The sequence below is a fragment of the Leptodactylus fuscus genome, chromosome 3 (assembly GCF_031893055.1).
Source record: "Leptodactylus fuscus isolate aLepFus1 chromosome 3, aLepFus1.hap2, whole genome shotgun sequence".
Taxonomy (NCBI): Eukaryota; Metazoa; Chordata; class Amphibia; order Anura; family Leptodactylidae; genus Leptodactylus; species Leptodactylus fuscus.
In genome coordinates, this window is record NC_134267.1 from 239,929,214 (window position 1) to 239,952,008 (window position 22,795).

General features: G+C 44.8%; 1 protein-coding gene across 1 annotated transcript in view; it reads right to left on the minus strand.

Annotated features, from left to right (window-relative positions):
• LOC142198660 (vomeronasal type-2 receptor 26-like) overlaps positions 1 to 14,800 on the minus strand; it is a 28,130-nt gene extending 13,330 nt beyond the window's left edge. The window contains exons 1-4 of the mRNA XM_075269689.1: positions 14,792 to 14,800; positions 14,185 to 14,406; positions 8,600 to 8,723; positions 5,002 to 5,870 (exon numbers count right to left, since the gene is read on the minus strand). Of these exons, the coding sequence (XP_075125790.1) occupies positions 5,002 to 5,870; positions 8,600 to 8,723; positions 14,185 to 14,406; positions 14,792 to 14,800 (1,224 nt within the window). The remainder of the gene's footprint in view (positions 1 to 5,001; positions 5,871 to 8,599; positions 8,724 to 14,184; positions 14,407 to 14,791) is intronic.
• Between the last annotated feature and the right edge of the window lie 7,995 nt (positions 14,801 to 22,795).

A 22,795-nucleotide genomic window follows, 5' to 3' on the forward strand; every position in this document is an offset into this window, starting at 1 on the left:
TCGCCCAAAGTTTGATGTCTAGGTTTAATAGTGATATGGGGCAGTAACTGCTGCAAATTTTGGGATCTTTCTCTTCTTTGGGTATTAACGTGATAAATGCCTCTAGGGACTGTTTGGGAAATGCACCTCCTTTGAGTAGCGTGTTACATAGGTCTACAAGCCTGGGGAGGAGAACATCACTAAATTTTTTATAATAGAGGAGGGTCAGACCGTCTGGGCCTGGGCTCTTGCCGGGAGGAAAAGTTTTTAGAACAGTTCGTAACTCATGCAGTGTCACAGGCTCAACTAAAGATGTAATTGCAGTGTTTGAGAGGCGGGGTAAGTTTAAAGAGTTTAGGAAGGTCTCTGTTTTTTCACTTCTAGTAGCTTCAGGAAGAACAGATTCATGATCACTTATGTTATACAGGTGCTCATAAAATTTTTGGAAGGCATTAGCAATCTCGGGAGTAGTGCGTGAGGGTTTATCTGAAGAGTCTCGTATTTCGCGAATGAAGGCTTTAGATTTCTTTTTTTTTAATGTATTGGGACATAAGCCTCCCTGCCTTATCTCCATGTTCATACATTTTAAGTTTGTAAAAGAACTGGTGCCTTGAAACTTGTTGCTGGAATAGTCTATTGAGTTTATCTCTAAGTACTAGAAGGTCTGATTGTCTAGAAAGAAGTTGATTTGCTTTCTGTAGTCTCTCAATACAAGAGATTTGTGACAGCAAGGAATCTACTTCCTTCTGCCTTTGTTTCTTTATGTACGCAGCTTTAGCTATCAGAATGCCTCTAGCAACAGATTTGTGAGCTTCCCATATCATTCCCATTGTAGTATCAGGGGTTTGATTAAGCACAAAGTATTCTTTAAGTTTGTCTGTTAGATCAGTAACTAGCGAGGGATCATTTAGAAGACCTTCATTGAGTCTCCAGTGCCATTCAGAGGGTGTTAAGTCTGGTATGCTAAATTTGGTCACTACTGGAGCGTGGTCAGAGATTGTGGCACACGAGATTGCAGATGATGAAATGCAGTTTAGCAGGGATGAAGAGCTAAAAATGTAATCAATCCGCTGGTGGGAATTATGTTGGGCGGAGAAGTGTGTAAAATCTTTTGTGGAGGGGTGAAGAGTTCTCCACGTATCAACCAGTCCCATCTCATGGAGTGTCTTGTTTAAGGAACCCAAAGTTTTCTGTGAGACAGGTGACTTCTTAGAAGAAGAATCAATTTGCGGGGACAATGTGACATTCAGGTCACCAGCTAACAAAATATCTCCTAGGGCAAATTGTTTAAGATCCTGTAAAGCCTGCTTTATCCACATACCTTGTTTGTGGTTGGGGGCGTACAGACATGCCAGGGTTATGCGTCTGGAGGCAAGTAGGCCCTTAACAAACAGGTACCGACCTTCTGAGTCCGATAGTTGGCCTTGAGGTTCGAAGGGTATAGATCTCTTAACTCCAATAGCCACACCTTTACTCGCAGATGTTGGGTGCGAAGAGAAGAACCATTGGTCGTAGATTTGCTTGGGGAAATGGGGTAGCCTGTCTGCTTTAAGATGGGTTTCTTGTATAAAAAGAAAATCAGAATTTAGTTTCTTGGCAATCCTAATCACACCGTGGCGCTTGTGCGGTGAGTTTAGACCATTCACATTCAAAGTGGTGGTAGTAATTGTCGACATTGTCAATTCCCTAGATAAACAAATAAATTTCTTGAAAGTGGTGAGGAGGGAGAATGAGAGAGGAGAGGAAGAGAAGGTAGAGGGGGGGAGATGTGGGGAAAAATAGAGACAGAGGGTTGAGAGAAAAAGGTTCTCCTGTCTGAGCTAGGAGGATTCAAATATATAATAGTTTTTCAGAAACAGTTAGTCACAGTGAAACAAAGGTTAACTAACAAATATAACCTTGGAGAGAACAAAGTGTTATGAAACAGGTTCTATATAATTAATAATGCTATTTCAGTAAATATCGGAGCGGAAGAAAATTGGGTGTCTGATCGAAAGGCCAGCCTGATCCCGCTTCCGTTGAAAAGAAAAACGGGTGGTCCAAGGCAGTGAGGACCAGGGTACTAGTATCTAAGCCTAAATGGACATCCAGACCTATCAATATATAGGTTGTGGGAGATAGGGTGGGTGAGGGAGGGTAGGGGAGTGGAGAGAGGTAGGAGAGAAGCAGAGTGGGGCCCCCACACACCCAAACCATGATGTTAAGCTAGAGTGGGGGACACAGTCCGCATCTCCCCAAATTTTAATAAGGAGAGACCATCCATTATGAGAACCTATCAAAGTAACAAATAATAACATTTCTGAACTAAGCAAATTGCTCCAAAGCGAAGTTATATATGGTAATATATATCAGAGTAATTATAGACACCATTTTGGTAACTTATAGAAGGCAAAGACAGGTGTTCTACAGTAGGCATAATAACTGTTAGATAAGTAGGCCAAACAAACTTAAGCACAACATGGCTAAGGCACTTATCTGTTCAGGAAGAGGTATGGATAAGGAAGAGAAAAATTCTCCAAAAATAAACCAAAAACGTTCAAGAGAGAAAGTTCAGTTAGTACTGTTTGTTTTTAGCTGTGAACTTCTTCATCTTGGGAGACTTGTATCTGCTCAGTGGACGGTCATCATCTTCTAGATCCAGGAGATCAGGAAGGTCCGGTAGCGACGGCATGGGCAGCCAAGAGGGAATGTCTATGGGTTGGACATCCAGCAAAGGCCACAGAGGAACAAGATCATCCGGGGTATGTATAGTATACCTTCTGCCTCTCAGTGTGATAGCTAATCCAAATGGATATAGCCAGGCGTACTTTATGTCCTTGTGCCTGAGTATTTCCAGTAGCGGTTTTAAAGTGCACCGTTTGGCTAAGATGGAGGGTGCAATGTCCTGATAGAGAAAAATTTCGTCCTCTCCTACAGTGATGTGACGCTGGGCACGTGCAGCTGAGAGTATGGCAAAGGTGTCTTGGTAGGACAGGAGTCCACAAATGATGTCGCGCGGCGGTTCACCTGGCTGAGGCTTGGGCCTAACCGCTCTGTGGATGCGTTCTACTACTACTGTGCGGGCTCGGTCTGGGCCTAGTAGATCTGAAAAAAGGGAGGCCGCCATTTTTGTGAGATCCTCAGAAGCTGACTCTGGTAAGCCCTTAATTCTAATATTACGTCTTCTGCCTCTATTTTCCTGATCTTCGATCAGGGTGAGCGATCTGTCTATATATTCTTTGTGGGCTCTTAGTGTAGCGGCTACAGAGGCGGAGTGGTTTCGTAATGCTGAATAGCCTGTTTCAAGATTTTGTACCCGCTGCCCGACATCCTGTATTCCAGCTTTAATGTCTGCTAGGTCCGTGAGCACCGGGGATAAAGCTTTGGTGAGGGCTTTTTGCAAAAAGGAGCGAGATAGAGAGACTGATTCAGTTTCTACCTGGTCTTCTTCCTGTACGCTCTCAAGGTCAGAGTCTTCCCCCATGTAAAGCGCCTGTTTTGCTGCCGACGCCATCTTGGAGCTCCGGGCGGGAGACTGGATAGATTTTCTCCGCTGGAATTTCTGTAGATCATGCGGTTGTTTTTGCATTTTGGGTGTCTCAGGTAAGTCCTGGCCCTTTTCCCTGCCCGGCTTTACCATTTTCGCTAAGTTTGCTGGAGAATGAAGCGGGATTTCGGCTGAAGAAGACGGAGCTCTAGTTCCAAGCGTCCATCTACATGCGCGGTCAGACTCCGCCCCCTGCCGCGCCAGGTTATTATTGCTTTCACTTTCCCCTGAAAAGGTATCGGAGGAGAGCGCTATATATGTGAGGTGATTTTGTATGTGTGTGTGTGTATATATAAAAGTTCTCAATTAGTTTAGATAAGGGACAGGACACTTTTTATTCTCACCCTTTCGCTATGTTTAGTTTGAGGTAGTGTCTGTCCAGGGGTGAACCTGCCATTTTCGCCGCCTGAGGCGGACGACAGAAAGGCGCCCCCCCCTCGGGAGGAGGGCAGGGCGGAGCGAGGAGGCAGGGCGGAGCGGCGTTAGCAGGCAGAGAGCAGGCACGGAGAGGACCTGCTCTCTGCCTGAGCGTGAGGGGAGGCCGCTGGAGCAGTGCTGCTCCAGCGGCCTCCCCAATCCACCGCTCGGTGACGCTAAGCCAGTCCAGGACAGCTTGTCCTGGACTGGCTTAGGTAAGCAAAAATGCTGCCCTCCCCGGGGCCCTGACATAGCGCCGCCTGAAGCTGTCGCTTCAGGTCGCCTCATGGTAGGTGCGGCGCTGTGTCTGTCAGGTTATGCAGCACTTCCTTTATACACGCAGACCTGCTCAATGCGTCTCTAGTAATAGACAAATTGGGAGAGCAGCGCAGGCGCACAACAAAGTCACATGACATGGTCAAGCAGTGTCACATGCCCCTTCATGTCACGCGCTCAGTGGTCAGAGGAGGAGTGTCAGGGAGCCGGCAGAGCCAGATAAGTGGGGGGCGTGGCTTCAAAAATAAAGAGAAAGACGTAAAAATGAAAATGAATGTCTATGAGAAAGTTTATTATTTATCTTTGTTCTACACATTACACACTGTTAGCTATAAAGTGGCCAACCCCTTTAATCATTCTGCCCTTTATAACTAAAGTGATTTCTGCAAAGTCTTCACTGATGTCTCTGGAGGTCTGGAGATGTTGTGTATGTGGGAGGTGGACACAGGTCTGCACAGTTCTATAGTAGACAGCTTTCATATATCCAGTAACCTGACTGTCCTATGCAAGCAAAGAAAACAAGGATCGCACTGAACACATGTTGTATGCGTCTTCAATAAAGGATCAGATTTGTACCAAGTCGGTTCTAGTGCGCTGTTATTTACCTCTGGCACTTCCATCTCATCTGAGGATCACCAGGCTGGTCACATCGTTTGAGTTATCAATCCTATGCAAGATTCTATCTTATACATTTAAAGTTAGACATCTCAAGATATATCTAGATACAGGAAAGCTAAGAGGTGACACATCTGTAAGTGTTATATTACGTTATGTTTTATTTGAACTATTAAGTTTCCTTTTACATTCAGTTCTGGTCTCAGTAGGATGATGTAAAATTTAGGAAAGAAGATACAGACTAGAAGTCCTGCACTAGAAACCTCAATGGTGAAGACCACCACAGCCACCATGTATTTCCCCTTGGTGCTGAGATAGGCCATAATGAAGGCAATCCACACACTGCAGAAGACCAGCATGCTGAAGGTGATGTACTGAGCCTCATTGAAGGTGTCTGGAAGTTTCCTGGCTAAAAAGGCTACAACAAAGCTCAAGACAGCCAGAAATCCCATATAACCTAAAGAAATGTAGAAACCAATGACAGACCCCTCATCACATTGTAGGATTATCTTCCCTATTTCTACCTTGGAATTTTGATATGGGAATGGTGGCGATAAAGACAACCAGATGACACAGATGAAAACCTCAATGGATGAGAAGATGATTAGAAGACATGTAGAGAAATGTCTCCCGAGCCATCTCCTCATTGATGTGTTGGGTTTTGTGGCTTTGAAGGCCAAGACCACGGTGATTGTTTTGACCAAGATTGAAGAGACAGCGATTGTGAAGATGTTCCCAAAAGCCACTTGTCGGAGGAGACAGGACATTCTGGTTGGACGCCCAATAAATAGGAAAGGACAGAGAAAGGATAAAATGAGTGAGAGAAGAAGTATAAAGCTGAGGTTCTGGTTATTGGCCTTCACAATGGCGGTGTCCTTGTATTTGATGAATATCCCCAATATAACAGCAGTCAGAAGACAGAAGACCACGGCAATAACAACCAGAGATAATCCCAGGGTCTCCTCATAAGATAGGAAGTCAATTGTTCTTGGGATACAGGTGTCTCTTCTCTCATTTGACCATTGATACTCAGAACACGTCAGACAAGTTTCCATATCTGGGAAGATGGAAATGTATAAGACATAGTCATGATTCCTTTTAGAATAATACTCTGTTATATAGGGAACTTTATATCATGTATTTCCTTATTTCTTTGTTTCTAAAACCTTTCAGGTGTCTTCTAACATCCATCTAGATCTGCTAAGATGCTATAAAAATTCTTATTTCTTCACTTTGGAAATAGTTTTTAACAAATAAGACACCCAGTACAGTACAAGTGTTTGGCTTTCTTGGTCCAGTCCATAGGAGTTTATAATTTATAAGGAATAAAGGGACAAGAAGTGGGAGAATAAAATATCCCATTAATAGTTCCACCATCGGGAAATTCAATGTGTTACAGCAGCATAGATAATACAATAATAATACATCAGATAAAAAAGGTAAAAAGTAGCAGAAGGGATATCACATCTTACAGATCTTTCAGTTCTCTGTATGGAATGATCTCCGCTTAGTTCAGTGTTGGGTTTACAGCCTAACCACAGTGGGGAGGAAAGATTTCCGATAGCGCTCCTTCTCATACTTGGGGTCACTGACGGTACTGCCCGGTGCTATCACGGTTTCATACATGGGATGGGAGTTATTCTGCAGCACGTAACTCACCACACACAATATCCTTCTGTCACCCACCACCCTTAGGCTGCATTCACACAGAGTAACGCCAGGCGTCATTTGTGTGTAATTTGTGTGTCTTTTACGGCCGTCATAAAACGTTTACATAGAGTTCTATAGGAAAAGACGGCCGTCATTTCCTATAGAATTCTATGTAAACGTTTTATGACGGCCGTAAAAGACACACAAATTACACACAAATGACGCCTGGCGTTACTCTGTGTGAATGCAGCCTTACTGTGTCCAAAGGGCTCCACAAGACTGGCCCTTCTAAACAGCTTATCGAGCCTATTCCTATCCCTTATTGATATGCTACTTCACCAGCAGGCCACTTCAAAGAAGATGGATATCGCCACTATCGAGTTGAAAAAGGCCCTAAGATGCCCCCACTGAGCAGGCAGAGCCTGCTGTGACCCTTTCTGTGCAGCACCTCCAGGTGATCGGCCCAGTCCAGCTTATTATTGAGGGGTACACCCAGGTACTTATAGGTCTTGACTATCTCAATGCATGTCCGTTGGATCATGCCTGAGGTGGTTCTGATGGCACCATTTCTCAAAATCCAAATTCAATTCTCTGTACTCCCTGTCATCTTCATCTGTGATGTGGCCTACTATTGCAGAGTTACCAAAATACTTCTCTACATAGCAGCTAGATGAGTTGCACCTAAAACCTGCAGTGTACAGTGTGAAGTGGAATGAGGCAAAAATTGTAAGATGAGATGCCCCATATTACAGATCATAGTGTCAGACACACAGCCCAGGGCATCACATACTGAAGTCGGTTTGTGTGGTAATCTAGGATCCAGTTGAAGTGTTGGTAGTTCACTCCAACAATGGCCAGCTTGTCCCTCAGTAGCCCTGGCTGTATGGTGTTAATCAAAGATCATTATAATCAAAGTGTTCCCTGGTTTCTCCAGGTGAGAAAGAGGTCTACGGAGAAGGTGAATGATGGCTGATAGGCAAACTGGAGAGGGTCCATATCAGTGAGAAGAGATGTGCAAGAATCAATCTCTCTAAGACCTTCGACAAGTGAGATGTCAATGCTACAGGTGTGTAGCCATTAAGGTCCGTTGGATGAGGTGTCTTTGGAACTGCTACCACACAAGATGATTTCCACAGTTCTGGTACCATTCCCAGCTTCAGGCTTATACTGATCATATGTGTATTAACACCAGACAGCTGGTTTCTACAAGTCTTAAGTAGCCTGGCAATGATGCCATCTGGCCCTGCGGCCTTGCCAGTCTTGATCTTTCTGAGTTCCTTTCTCACCTGGGCACTTGTGAAGATCAGCTTGTAGCCAGATGACTGATAGATATACTAATCTGAAGGTAAGAACTAACAGCAGAAGGTGAAGTCAGTGTGGAAGAGAAGACTGAATGACATGCTGGGGTGGGAGAAGCTGGTGTGTGTGATCAAATCTATTGAAGAATAGATTTAGTTTATTAAGCCACTTTGTATCTCCTTTTACCTGGGAGACAGGTTGTCTGTGCCCAGAAATTGACTTAAGGCTTTTCCATGCTTTACTGATGTTTGTCTTTCATTTGCTGATCCATCTTTCTCTTATAATTGGCCTTTCCCTCCAGTATTTGAGGCCTCAGCTCCTTTTTCACATCCTTCAGTCTTTCCTTGTCTCCAGACCTAAATACTGTCTTTTTTCTCCTTGAGAAGAGCTTTTATTTCAAGGTGAATTCATGGTTTGTTGTTAGAGAAGCACCTCACCACTTTTACACAAAACATAATGTAGCCCATTATGCAGTGTGTGAGACCTTCCATGTCCTATCCATAGGAATCCTGAAACTCTTCCCAAGCAGTTGTGTCAAAACAATCCCCCAGACCACCATCACTCTTCTTGTACCATCTCCTCACTGTGCGAGTGACAGCCGGTTCTCTATGTACAAGAGGCTTGTACACGGGTCGCAGATGAAACAACTTCCCCAATGGAGCTTACAATGTTTCCAGAATAATTGAATGGGTACAAGAGGTCATAGGAATGAGAAAACTATTTCTGACTTTACAAGGTGAGGCAGGTTTGATACAGCAGTGGAGGGAAACTGTGTTTAAAAGGATATTCCTAACATTACAAGTTGTTTTTGCTTGACAGTCTGTAGGTAAATATTACCTGTCTCATTGGAGATTTCACCCTCTGAACAGGGCACACAATAGTAGCAGCATCTCTGTTGACCTTCCAATGGAATTTTCCTATATCCATGTAGACACCTTGGAGTACAGACAGATTTTGGAGTCTGGGGATAGATGAAGATTTATAAAACAAACTTTCACACTTCAGGAAAATGACAATATTCAAGTTGATTAAAGGAAGTCTATCACCTACACCAGCCTAGATAAACTACTGCTATAGTAATGTACCTGCTACAAAGACAATTCCAAGCCTACCTTTGATATGTAGATTAGTTCACCAGGATGGCAATAAAACAGTTTTTACTGGTATGCAAATGAATCTTAGAGAGCACAGGGGGTGTTGACTGAATTGCAGGAGCACAGCCACGTCATCAGAAATAATACCCATCCAGTCATGTAGTTTGGCTCCCTCAGCAATTCTAGAGCAGGATCATCATCAATTACAGAGCAGTGCACCAAAATCTCACAAATGTGCAGTACACTCCTGTAGTTGAACTACAGGAGCATACTTTGTTTTCCTATCAGTCTGTCTATGTAGAAAGGGAGGAAATCCACGCAAACATGGGGAGAACATACAAACTCCTTGCAGATGTTGTTCCTGGCAGGATTCGAACTCCGGACCCCAGCACTGCAAGGCTGCAGTAATAACCACTGAGCCACCATGTTTCCCCTGTAAGGTTCATTAGTATACCCATAAAAAATGGCTTTAGACTAAGACCCCACATTGTGGGCCACAACCAAAAATGCTGGAGGAAACACCAAGGCAACAACACATTGCATTTTTTCCATTGCAGATTATTTTCTAATGTGTAGATGGGATTAGCCAGAATACTGCCCACTTTGCAGTTAATGTAAATCTCTGTGTCTTATAATCATGACGTTTACACTACGTGGGGCCATGGTCTCACAGTCATCCTGCCGGGCTGATCTACATATCAAAGGTATGCTTGGAACTGTGTTTGCAGTGGGTACATTACTATTACAGTAGTTTATTTTGGATGGAGTAGGTGATAGACTCTACATAAGCATATGCATTTTATTGGCCATTAAGTTAGCAATCATGGGATTTTCCAATAGTTGTTATTTGGTTTTACTCTGCTTAATGGGGGATTACCACCTAAGAAATTTATCACAAAATCATCGGCTAGATGAGAAAATGTGGAAACTGTGCCTGGCTATATGTGAGTATCATACACATTGAAAATCATTATCTCATCCCTTGATTCTGTAGCCCCATTCACAACCATTAGAGCCCGACCAATCAATAGACAACCCTGGCACACTGACCTGACTAAGAAACTAAGATGTGCCTTGTGGGTTGCAGAACGCCTCTGGAAGAAAAGCCACTCCCAGGAAGACGTCCTCAGTTACAAAGAGGCAGTTATCATATTCAAGAACACCCTATCTGCCCTATTCCGCAACCCCAAACAGCTATTCACCACCTTCGACTCCCTCCTCCGTTCTCCTGTGCCCCTCTGACATCACTTATCTCAGCTGACAACTTTGCCTCTTATTTCAAACATAAAATTGACACCATCAGAGACAGTTTCACCCTACACCCCCCAGCAACCCCTCTACCCAACTGTTCGCTGCTCCTCATCCTTAACCTGTTTCTCCACTGTCACTGATGAAAAGCTCTCCACCCTAATCTCTAAATCCCACCTCACCTCCTGCGGGCTGGACCCAATCCAGTCACATCTCATCCCCAAACTCGCTGAAATCATTACTCCGGCCCTAACTCATCTCTTCAACCTATCCCTAGCCAATGGATTCTTCCCTTCTGCCTTCAAACATGCCACTGTCACTCCTTTACTCAAAATAAAAACATCCCTTGACTTCCTCAGCCAACTATCATCCCATCTCACTGCTCCCGTACACCTCAAAACTGCTTGAGCAACATGTCCACTCAGAACTCTCCTCCTATCTCTCATCTAACCTGCTCTTTGACAGACTACAGTCAGGCTTCAGATTCCATCACTCCACTGAAAATGCCCTAACAAAAGTCACTAATGACCTTCTAATCGCCAAAGCCAAGCGCCATTACTCTGTCCTCCTCCTCCTCGACCTCTCCTCTGCCTTTGACACAGTTGACCACTCCCTCTTACTAGAAACTCTCTCATCCCTTGGTATCTCAGACCTGGCCCTTTCCTGGATCTCCTCATACCTCACTGACCGCACATTCAGTGTCTCCCACTCGCACACCACCTCCTCACCTCGCCCTCTCTCTGTAGGTGTCCCCCAAGGCTCCATCCTAGGATCCCTCCTGTTCTCCATCTACACCCTCAACTTAGGCCAACTCATAGAATCTCATGGCTTTCAATTCAATACCACTTCTATGCCAATGACACCCAAATATATCTCTCTGGATAAGACATTACCTCTCTGTTAGCCAGATTTCCAGATTGTTTAGCAGCCGTAGCCTCCTTTCTCTCCTCCCACTTTCAAACTCAACATGAAAAAAATAGAGCTCATCATCTTCACCCCACCCCGTATGGCCCCTCTACCTTACTCATCTATCAGTTAATGGAACCACTCTTACCCCTGTCTCATGTGTCCAATGTCTTGGGATAACCCTGGACTCTGACCTATCCTTCAAATTGCATGTTCAAACCCTCAACACTTCCTGCTACCTCCAACTCAAGAACATCCATCAAATACGCTTCTTCCTCACCCCTGAAACTACTAAGACGCTTGTCCATGCCCTCATAATCTCCCGCTTAGACTACTGCAACACCCTTCTCCATGGACTCCCAGGGAACACCCTCACCCCCCTCCAGTCCACCTTAAACTGCGCTGCTCGCTTAATTCACCTCACCCCCCGTTCTTCATCAGAAGCCCCCCTGTCAATCCCTTCCCTGGTTACCTATTGCCCAGCGAATAGAATTCCAACTACTAACACTAACATACAAAGCCATCCACAACCTGGCCCCTCCATACATCTCTGAACTAATCTCCCGCTACCTGCCCACACGTAACCTCAGATCCCCCAATGACCTCCTACTCCGCTCTGCTCTCATCCGCTCCTCACACAACCGTCTCCAAGATTTCTCTCATGCATCCCCCATACTCTAGAACTCCTTACCACGACACATAAGACTGACCCCCACAATCACAGGATTCAAGAAGGCCCTGAAGACTCACCTATTCAGGAAGGCCTCCAACCTCCAATAACACTACTGTCACCAAATGCTCCCCCTCTCACCTTCTGTCTCTACCCCTCTCCCTCAAAAATTGTAAGCCCTCATGGGCAGGGCCCTCTATCCTACAGTGCCAGTCGGTCATTGTTAGTATCATATCTGTTTGTACATTTGGTGTACTGTATGTGAACCCTCAAATGTAAGGCACCATGGAATTAATGGTGCTATATAAATAAATATAATGATAATAGTAATAATAATAATAATAATAATAATAATAATAATAATAATAATAGAAAAGAGAAGAAGGGGGACACAAATAAAAATGGGCGAAGCTCTCAAGAATTGTTTAAGGATTTAAGGTCTAAAGATTTGTTTTTGGTCAAATAAGTTTGATACGAATCAAAGCTTATATTGGCTCAAAACACAGTATATAACACTGCCGGGGCTCCTAGGAACCTATCTATAAAACATAGTGCACAGTGGGTACGGAAAGTAAAAGAAATATAGATATTTTTGCAAATTTATTAAAAAAGAAAAACTGAAATATCACATGGTCATAAGTATAAATATACAAATCTGTTTCGAGGATGTAATTAGGAAAACTGCCTCTGTTAGCTGTCTCTTAGGATAGCCCCCTTAACATCATGCATGACTTTTTTCAATAAGCCTAATAACATAATGCGGGGACCGTAAAGGTGGACACTCCCTAAGGAGTATTATTATCCCCTGATCATGGTCATAAGTATTCAGGCTCTCTGCTCAGTCTTGAGTATTTGCCCCTTTTGAGCTAGTACAGCCAAGTTTTTCACATCTGGATTTGGGGATCCTCTGCCATTCTTTCTTGCAGATCCTCTCCAGTTCCGTCAAGTTGGATGATGAACGTTGGTGGATAGCCGGAAAATATTTTCTTCCAAAATATCTCTGTACTTGGCTGCATTCATCATTCCTTCAATTGCAACCAGTCGTCCTGTCCCTGTCCCATAACATGATGCTGCCACCACCATGTTTCACTGTTGGGATTGCATTGGGGAAGGGATGAGTAGCGCCTGGTTTTCTCCACGCATACTGCTTAGAATTAACGCCAAAAAGTTCTATCTTCATCTCATCAGACCAGAGAATTTTATTTCTCATAGTCTGGGAGTCCTTCATGTGTTTTTTGGCAAACTCTATACCAGCTTTCATATGTCTTGTACTGAGGAGAGGCTTCCTTCCAGCCACTCTGCCATAAAACCCCGACTGGTGGAGGCTGCAGTGATAGGTGACTTTGTGGAACTTTCTCCCATCTCCCTACTGCATCTCTGGAGCTCGGCCACAGTGATTTTTGGGTTTTTCTTTACCTCTCTCACCAAGGCTCTTCTCCCACGATTGCTCAGTTTTTCTGGTTGGCCAGGTCTAGGAAGCGTTCTGCACATGTGCCATACAGGGACAATGTTTTATTTAGCCTAATTTGTATTAGCGATACAGAAGCTCCTGTACCTGTGAAACAGAATGGGAGCGCTTCACCTTATACCCACAAAACCAGAGAGGAGAAGTTGAAGCCACGCCTTGCCCTGGTAAAGATAGGTGTGGGAAATGGTCTAGATATACAAAGCATATAAAGCAGAGAAATAATGGCAGGTAAGTATCCTCCACCAAGGTTGAGCACATGCCATCAGTTGGCAAAACGCAGTAAAATCCAATAAATTGGTGTTTTGGCGACTCCACCGCCAGTAGTTTGGCCAGATGAAATCTAAGTTGCAGAGCTGTTGGATGACTGGGCACATACTGCTGTTTCCTGGACACACAATCCCTTCAGAATGACTGACACTGGTGTGGAAGAGGAGGAAGACTAGGAGAAAGGTGATGGGGATTAGATTTGGACTTTATCTTGGGAGAACTAAGATGGCCACTGCCAGTAAATTATTATACTCTGGGATCTCTTTATAACCAGAGTATTATAGCCACAGACCTAGGGAAGTTGACAAAAATAAAAACTATTTATAATCACAACTTTTCCGCTACCTCTTCGGGGCCTCCTCATGGTGTCTAGCACTTCATTTCTTTGTCCTGGTGGAGTCTGGCGCTCTTCTCTGCTATCATGCACTTTAAATACCAAGTCCCCATATACAAGCACCCATGGCTTGGCCAAGATTGCATTTGCTACACAACTTTGGAAGCGGTTTATCTTTTATGGGAACAAAGCTTCAGGTATGATTGAATCCAACATGTCCAATCTGGCTTTTCCCTGACAATGTCTTCAGAGGTTGCACCCAGGACATCCTCATATACATTACATAGATAATATCCTGCCTTCTATCTGCTAATGTGTATAAGGACCTTAAATAAGGCTAAATTCTGAGCCCAGGATGGGAGGAGAATAGAAGGTTTGTTTCTCATAAATAATGGAAGAAATAAATAAAATAAATCAAATGATTCAATAAGTTACCTGAGTATATCTTGGATTCCATCGAATATCACCGTCATTTACTATAAACTGTTCTTGGCCGTCCACATTATGAAAATATCCAACTTGTCTTATTTCTTTCTCTGTGTTGGAAATAAAATAATTCACCACATCAAATCTTCCGGGCACATTTCTTTGATCAGTAAAGTGAACCCTCTCACCGCCCGGAGTCGTGACATTAACCTTCTGTAAGTATCGGTTGACCTGTGGAATAATGGGATGTGTGTTATGGACATCAGAGATTCCAGGGTTGTTCCATCATCTCCTCCCTATTAGATGGTTTGGGGCAGTCACTATGTAGATGTCTCAGGGCTTAGTCACTAGTGATCAGGTGATCTCTGCTCCGGGCAGGCTTGTTAGGGAGAAGTTCCTGATGGGTTAGTCCCTCTATAAATATCCCTGGTCCCTGCAGGAAAGCATTGGGATACAGAGATAGACTCTACACATGTCTTCCACTGTATCATCTAATACCTTGCAGTTTACCTAGTTAGTCTCTTCTTATTCAGTTTGCTCTTGTGGTTTATCCTAGTCCAGTCTGATCTATTGTATTTCCTCTTTATTTTCTTTCTGTTTATAATTCCTATCTAACAATCTTCATCCATCATCAATCTGCTCCATTCCCTGACTGTCCCCTCCATCACCCATCTGCTCCATTCCCTGACTGTCCCCTCCATCATCCATCTGCTCCATTCCCTGACTGTCACCACCATCATCCATCTGCTCCATTCCCTGACTGTCACCACCATCATCCATCTGCTCCATTCCTTGACTGTCGCCACCATCATCCATCTGCTCCATTCCCTGACTGTCGCCACCATCATCCATCTGCTCCATTCCCTGACTGTCCCCTCCATCACCCATCTTCTCCATTCCCTGACTGTCACCACCATCATCCATCTGCTCCATTCCCTGACTGTCGCCACCATCATCTATTTGGGCCATTATATGTTTATCTTCACCATGTGGTTCTTGTCATCTCTTGGACAGTTTCCATTTCTTGCCATTGCTTGGTATCTGATGTGCTTAATATTATTGCTCTTCTGACTGTCTGGCTGTTACACCATCCTGCCCTACTGTAAATTTTGGAGGAATCAGGAGACACTGATAGTGCTCTGAAAAGTGACTGTTATAGATGATGTCCCATGAGCAGATGCCTAGCTCAGGACAGGTGAGTATAAGCATTTCCAGCAGGCTACGGTCACCTGTACCCCTCTGGGCCTGGTCGCAGTCGCACTCCCTGCAGTGGTGAACCTAGCCTTTCTGCTGCCTGAGGCAGCCGACGGAAAGGCGCCCCCCCCCCCCGCCGGACTGAATACCGGAAAGGAAGGGAGGGGGTGCACTAGTGGTAACATTACAGTGATACAGTGCGTAACATTTTGTGGTGACTTAGCGGAGACGTCCCTGACTAATCGCTCACTTTTCCCGTCTCTTCCCTCTGGACAGTCATGACTAGAGATGAGCGATTAGTTAAATACTCAATATTCGATATTCGTTTCGAGTAGCTCCTCAATATTCGACTACTCGAATCGAATATTGAATCCTATTATACTCTATGGGGAAAAAATGCTCGTTTCAGGGGTAGGCAACATTTGATCAAATTTAACTTACCAAGTCCACGAGTGAGGGTCGGGCTGGATTCTCCGAGAAGTCTTCTCCGCGCAGCGTCCCCGCGGTATCTTCCGGCTCTGAATTCACTCTGCCAGGCATCAGGCCTGGGCAGAGCCGATTGCGCAGGTCCGCACTACAAGAAAATGGCCGCTTACAGTCAAAGCGGCCATTTTCTTGTAGCGCGGGCATGCGCAGTCGGCTCTGCCCAGGCCCGATGCCTGGCACAGTGAATTCAGAGCCGGAAGACACCGCGGGGACGCTGTGCGGAGAAGACTTCTAAAGGTAGGAGAAGAACCAGCGTTGATTGGCTAACTGTATAGCTGGTTCTGCATCAAATTTTTCCATTCGAATAGCGAGTGGTATTCGATTGAGTACGAGTGTTTCGAATACCGTAGTATTCGATTGAATACCTACTCGATCGAATACTAATCGCTCATCTCTAGTCATGACCACTCCTTCCAGCATGTGATTTGTCTCTGTAAAGTTTGCAACACAGACATCATGCAGAAAGGTGAGGTGTTTTTCCAATAACAAACCATGGATCAACTCTGAAATCAAAATTCTGATCAAGGAGAAAAAGCACATTTTTAGGTCTGGGGACAAAAAGGGCCTGGGGAGGTGCAGAAACAGCTAAGACAATTGATCAGAGAGGGGAAAGCCAACTACAGGCGGAAGATGGAACTACATATGGGTGAGGGTAGAGTCTCGAAGGTTTGGGAAAGTCTTAAGGCTATATCTGGACATAAACAAAAGGCTGGCCCTCAGACAAAAGGTGACAGTAAGTGGCTTAATGAGCTTAATCTATTCTTCAATAGATTTGACTCCAAGCCAATGCTCCCTCCACCAGCATGTCATCCAACCCCCCTCCCCTCACACACCAAGACCCAACCCCCACTGATCTGCAGTCAACTACAATCTGACTATCTGATTCTCAAGGAATCTCAAGTGTGTAGGGAAATCAAGAAGATTAAGGCACACAAAGCTGGAGGACCTGATGGAATAAGCGCAAGAGTTCTTAAAATGTGCGGAGATCAGCTGTGTGGTGTTATTACGCACATGTACAATATGAGTCTGAAGCTGGGAGTGGTACCTCAACTGTGGAAGACATCTTGTGTGGTACCAGTCCCAAAGAAACCCAACCTGATGGGCTACAATGACTACCGACCTGTAGCACTGACATCCCACCTGATGAAGGTCCTAGAGAGACTGGTCCTGACACACCTTCGCCCCCTAGTGAGCCCCGCTCTGGACCCCCTCCAGTTTGCCTATCGGCCGGGCATTGGGGTAGATGACGCCATCATCCATCTTCTTCACAGAGCTCTCTTGCACCTTCAGAAACCCGGGAACACTGTGAGAATAATGTTCTTTGATTTCTCCAGTGCCTTCAACACCATTTAGCCAGGACTACTGAGGGAGAAGCTGAACCTTGTGGACCATCACCTGTCCAACTGGATCCTAAACTACCTGACAAACCGCCCTCAGTATGTGAGAGCCCAGGACTGTGTGTCTGACACTTTGATCTGTAGTATGGGGGCACCACAAGGTACAGTTCTTGCCCCATTTCTCTTCACACTGTACACTGCTGACTTTAGGCACAACTCCTCCAGCTGTTACCTACAGAAGTCCTCCGATGACTCTGCTTTAGTCGGCCTTATCACTGATGGCGACGATAGGGAATACAGAGACTTAAACCGGGACTTTGTTGAATGGTGCCAGCAGAACCATCTCAGGATTAATGCTGGGAAGACCAAGGAGATGGTGGGGGACTTTAGTAAACGGAGAAATGCTCCGACCCCAGTGGAGATCCAAGGGACATGCATTGAGATAGTCAGGACCTATAAGTACCTGGGCGTGCTCCTCAATAATAAGCTAGACTGGGCTGATCATCTGGAGGCGCTGCACAGAAAGGGCCAAAGCAGACTCTACCTGCTGAGGAGGCTGAGGGCCTTCGGAGTCCAGGGGCCACTTCTTAGGGCCTTCTTCAACTCTGTGGTTGCTTCAGCCATCTTTTTCGGTGTGGCCTGCTGGGGGAGCAGTATATCAACCAGGGACAGAAATAGACTTGACAGGCTGATCAGAAGGGCCAGCTCTGTCCTGGGGAGCCCCCTGGACCCAGTACAGGTGGTGGGTGACAGAATGATACTGTCTGTGGTGACCTCCATGCGGGAGAACAAATCCCACCCCATGTATGGGACCTTGATGGGACTTGGCAGCACTGTAAGTGACCGTCTGCTTCACCCCAAGTGTGAGAAGGAGCTATCGCAGGTCCTTCCTTCCAACCGCGACCAGGCTGTATAATCTACATCAGACCAAGCGAAGACACTCCGCACAGAGAACTAATGATTATGACTATGAAGTCTTCCTTCTTTCTTCTTCTGTTCCCTAGCTGCCATGGACTCCTAGTATATCTTCTCTTCTCAGCTTATATGTGTCTGCTTCCGTAATATATTACTGTGTATTATCCCGTATCTGTTTTTCTATGCTGCTGTAACATGCTGAAATTTCCCTACTGTGGGACTATTAAAGGATTATCTTATCTTATCATTGACTCCTCACTTCTCCACGCACCCAACCCATATTGTCCTCACCTACACAAAGCCCCTTAAAGAGGACCTTTCATGAGCTGGGGCACATGCGGTTTTATATACCGCTGGAAAGCCGACAGTACCCTGAATTCCGCGCACTGTTGGCTTTCACGATCTGTGTCCCAGGTGAAGAGCTATTGGTGCCGGTACCGTAGGTCTTCACCGTCATATAGCACTAAAGTCATATAGCACAAACCACAACATAGTGCTGCTGTCATACTGCGCTCCCAGCCACATGTGATTACCACTATTTGCCTGGATACACATGTTCTTTTCTATTAGAAGCAATGTAAGTACATGTGTAACCCACAATTAGTGGTAATTAGAGATGAGTGAACACTAAAATGTCCAAGGTTCGAAATCCGATTCGAACAGCCGCTGACTGTTCGAGTGTTCGAACGGATTTCAAACCCCATTATAGTCTATGGGGGGAAATGCTCGTTTCAGGGGTAGGCAAAATTCGATAAAATTATACTTACCTAGTCCACGAGTGACAGTCAGGCTGGATCCTCCTTGAAGTCTTCTCACGGCACAGGGTCCCTGCGTCTTCTTCCGGCTGTAATTCACTCTGCCTAGGCATTTGGCCTAGGCAGAGCCGACTGTGCATGCGCGGACATGCACAGTTGGCTCTGCCCAGGCCCGACGGATGCTTAGGCGGGGACGCCGCACGGAGAAAACATCTAAAGGCAAGAGAAGAACCAGCGTTGATTGGCAGAATGTATAGCATTCTGCCAATCAACGCTGGTTCAGCATCGAACCTTCAACTTCGAACAGCTTGTAGTGTTCAATCGAGTAGTGTTCGATCGAATACCGTAGTATTCGATCGAACACCTACTCGATCGAACACTACTCGCTCATCTCTAGTGGTAATGTATGTGACTGGGAGCAGAGTGAGGTCATACCTGTAAAGCGCTGACACACAATGTACCTGGATGCTCCATCCAGTCCTCGGCCATTAGTAACTTCAGTTTTCTGTAAGTGAAACGCAGATTAACTTCAGTCACTTTTAGTTCCTGGCAGTGCAGTAACAGCAAAACCTCATCCAGGAATTAATGGGTGTCACACTTACACCAAAGTGACCGCACTGGTGCCCAGGAACTGGATTTGGCTATAATTGCATCTAGTTACAGTGTCACCACCCAATAGAATCACACTAAGGCTGAGGCCCCACATTACAAAAATGCAGCTTTTTTTGTTGCAGATTTAGCTGCGTTTTTTTTCCGTCAAAGCCAGGAATGGCTACAAAAGAAATGGGAGATATATAGGGAGCTTCTTATACGTCTCCCTTCTTCTCAATCCACTCCTGGCTTCGGCTCAAAAAACACAGCAAAATCTGCAACGAAAAAAAAGCTGTTTCTGCAACGTGGGGCTTTAGCCTAAGCCTGAGGCCCCCCACGTTGTGGGAACACAGCTTTTTTTGTTGCATATTTAGCTGCGTTCTTTTGAGCCTAAGCCAGGAGTGGATTGAGCAGAAGGGAGACGTATAAGAAGCTTCCTATATATTTCCCATTCCTTCTGTAGCCATTTTTAGCTTTGGTTGAAATAAACCGAATCAAAATCTGCAACAAAAACGCTGCGTTTCTGCAACGTGGGGCCTCAGCCTTACGCCTCCTGCATACAAATGGCACGGATGTGGTTTTCACTGACCTATACATTAAAAATGAATTGACAGGGCTGCAAATGCAGACAGGTATAGGGTATGTATAGGACAGATATAGGGTATGTATAGGACAGATATAGGGGATGTATAGGACAGATATAGGGGATGTATAGGACAGATATAGGGTATGTATAGGGCAGATATAGGGAATGTATAGGGCAGATATAGGGAATGTATAGGACAGATATAGGGGATGTATAGGACAGATATAGGGGATGTATAGGACAGATATAGGGGATGTATAGGACAGATATAGGGTATGTATAGGGCAGATATAGGGAATGTATAGGGCAGATATAGGGAATGTATAGGACAGATATAGGGGATGTATAGGACAGATATAGGGGATGTATAGGACAGATATAGGGGATGTATAGGACAGATATAGGGGATGTATAGGACAGATATAGGGTATGTATAGGGCAGATATAGGGAATGTATAGGGCAGATATAGGGAATGTATAGGACAGATATAGGGGATGTATAGGACAGATATAGGGGATGTATAGGACAGATATAGGGGATGTATAGGACAGATATAGGGTATGTATAGGGCAGATATAGGGAATGTATAGGGCAGATATAGGGGATGTATAGGACAGATATAGGGGATGTATAGGACAGATATAGGGGATGTATAGGACAGATATAGGGTATGTATAGGACAGATATAAGACCTGCTCTATAATTTTCAGCTCTTCAATTTGGCCCAGATACACAGCATAAAAAAATGCTGTATATACGGGTCCTTAAAAATGCATAGGTCTGTACTTTTATCCACAGTTGTAGATAAAGAGTCGGGTCATGTGCATTGCAGGTTAGCAACTCAATGTGCCTTATATTAATAGCAGTTAACCCCATCATGTCCCTCACATTAACCCCCTGTGTGCTTTACATTAGGGACACTGATATGTGAGACAAATGGAGGTAATACGTGAATATCTTCATTATATAGGTCCTTTATTAGTACCCCCATATGTCTCACATATCAGTAACCCTTATGTGAGCCACACAGTGGTTAATGTGAGGGACAAGCTGGGGTTAGCTGCTATTAATGTGAGGCACATGGAGTTACTAAAACTAAATTAATAACCCCAAATGCCTGACATTAATAAGAATAGTTAGTAACACACACGTACCTGGTGTTGTTTTCACTTTCACTTTGCTCACCGGAGCTTCCTCTCCTCCTCAGGGCTGCAGACGGCAGGAGCTCCTCAGTGGAGCCGCAGGGTCCAGGGAGCCCTGATCCTGTGCAGTGAGAGGCTCACCTCTGATTGGTGGGCAGTGAGAGAAGGGGGCATGTCCTATACTTCAGTTCTAGCAGAGCACTGAAGGGACGCACTCTCTAAATTTAGTGCATGAAGGTTGCGGGCTGGCTGGCCTGTCAGCAAAATATGCCTCGCGTGCCAGTCTTCGCATGCATGCCAGGGGTTGCCGACCCCTGATCTACAGCAACACGGCATTAGTTTTAAATAGATCGGTGTCTTGCAGATGCTGATCTATTTAACAGCGCAGCCACTATCAGGAGGGGCAGCATATAATGGTCTGGAGCAAATAATGCAGACCAGCGCTCCTCTATGCCGCCTCCCCGATAGTGCCGCCTGAGGCCATTGCCTCACGTCGCCTCATTAGAGGTGCGGCCCAGACTCCCTGTGACCACTATCGTTACACCACTGCTCAATCCTTCTCCTGCAATGTCATGTCTAAAGAAAGGCTCTAATCAAATTAAAGAACAGGATCTTCTTCGGACCTTGTGAATGGGTTGTAAGGACCAACCATAGTCCTACTTTGTGGATTCTCTCGCTTTGAGATCTTTGTATTTTTGTGCCCATCATAAAAATATCTTCTAGATTAGAATAGGATTGTCTGTACATTACAGGTTCAGGGAATGATAAATGGCAGAGGATAGACATGGACACCAGGGGACTTTACTGTCCTGATTTTAGTACTATGCGCCATTCTTAGTACTGCCCTATATTTACCAGACTACTTACCTTTGATAACATCTGGGATCTGTTCTTAGACAATGACTTGAGATTTCCTTCTATTAATGATAAATCATGTAATGCATTCGCCACAGCGTAGACGGCAGAGTATATACTAAAGGTATAGCGGAAATTACTGACGTCATACACATAAGGATCCGCTTTACTTAAGGCATGTTCATCAAAATAAAGGTACATAAACCGTATGTAAGACATCATTGATGAGTTCAGATGCTTGTACAGACCAGCACCGAGCAAATAATCCTTTAGCCCTGGAATATTTCTTCTTGGTAGTGAAATCTGTAGATATCCCATCAGTATTGGATTATATTCTGTATTCCACATAGCAAATGAAGCCGGTAATACAAAGACTTTTCTGCTTTTATATTTATACACTGTTACATAATGTGCAATCTGTAGATCATCAGCGGTCCCAATAAATATAATAACATCACAATGTGTTTTTAGTACCTGATACTCCGCCCTGTCGTACTTAATTTGCATATAATGTCGGTCATACATTGATCGTTCGAATTTTACTTTTATAATGACTTGATAAGCGACACATATCCCGTTCTGAGTTATTACGCTATTCAGCTCCATGGCGGCTCGTTGGCTTTCTTCATCTTCTCCTACTACAATCCCCACCCAGCTCCATCCAAAATGCTTCAGTAAGAGAACAATGGCCTTATACTGATCCCTCCCATCAGGAACCGTGCGGTAAAAGGAAGGGAAGCGGAGCTTGTCGTTAAATA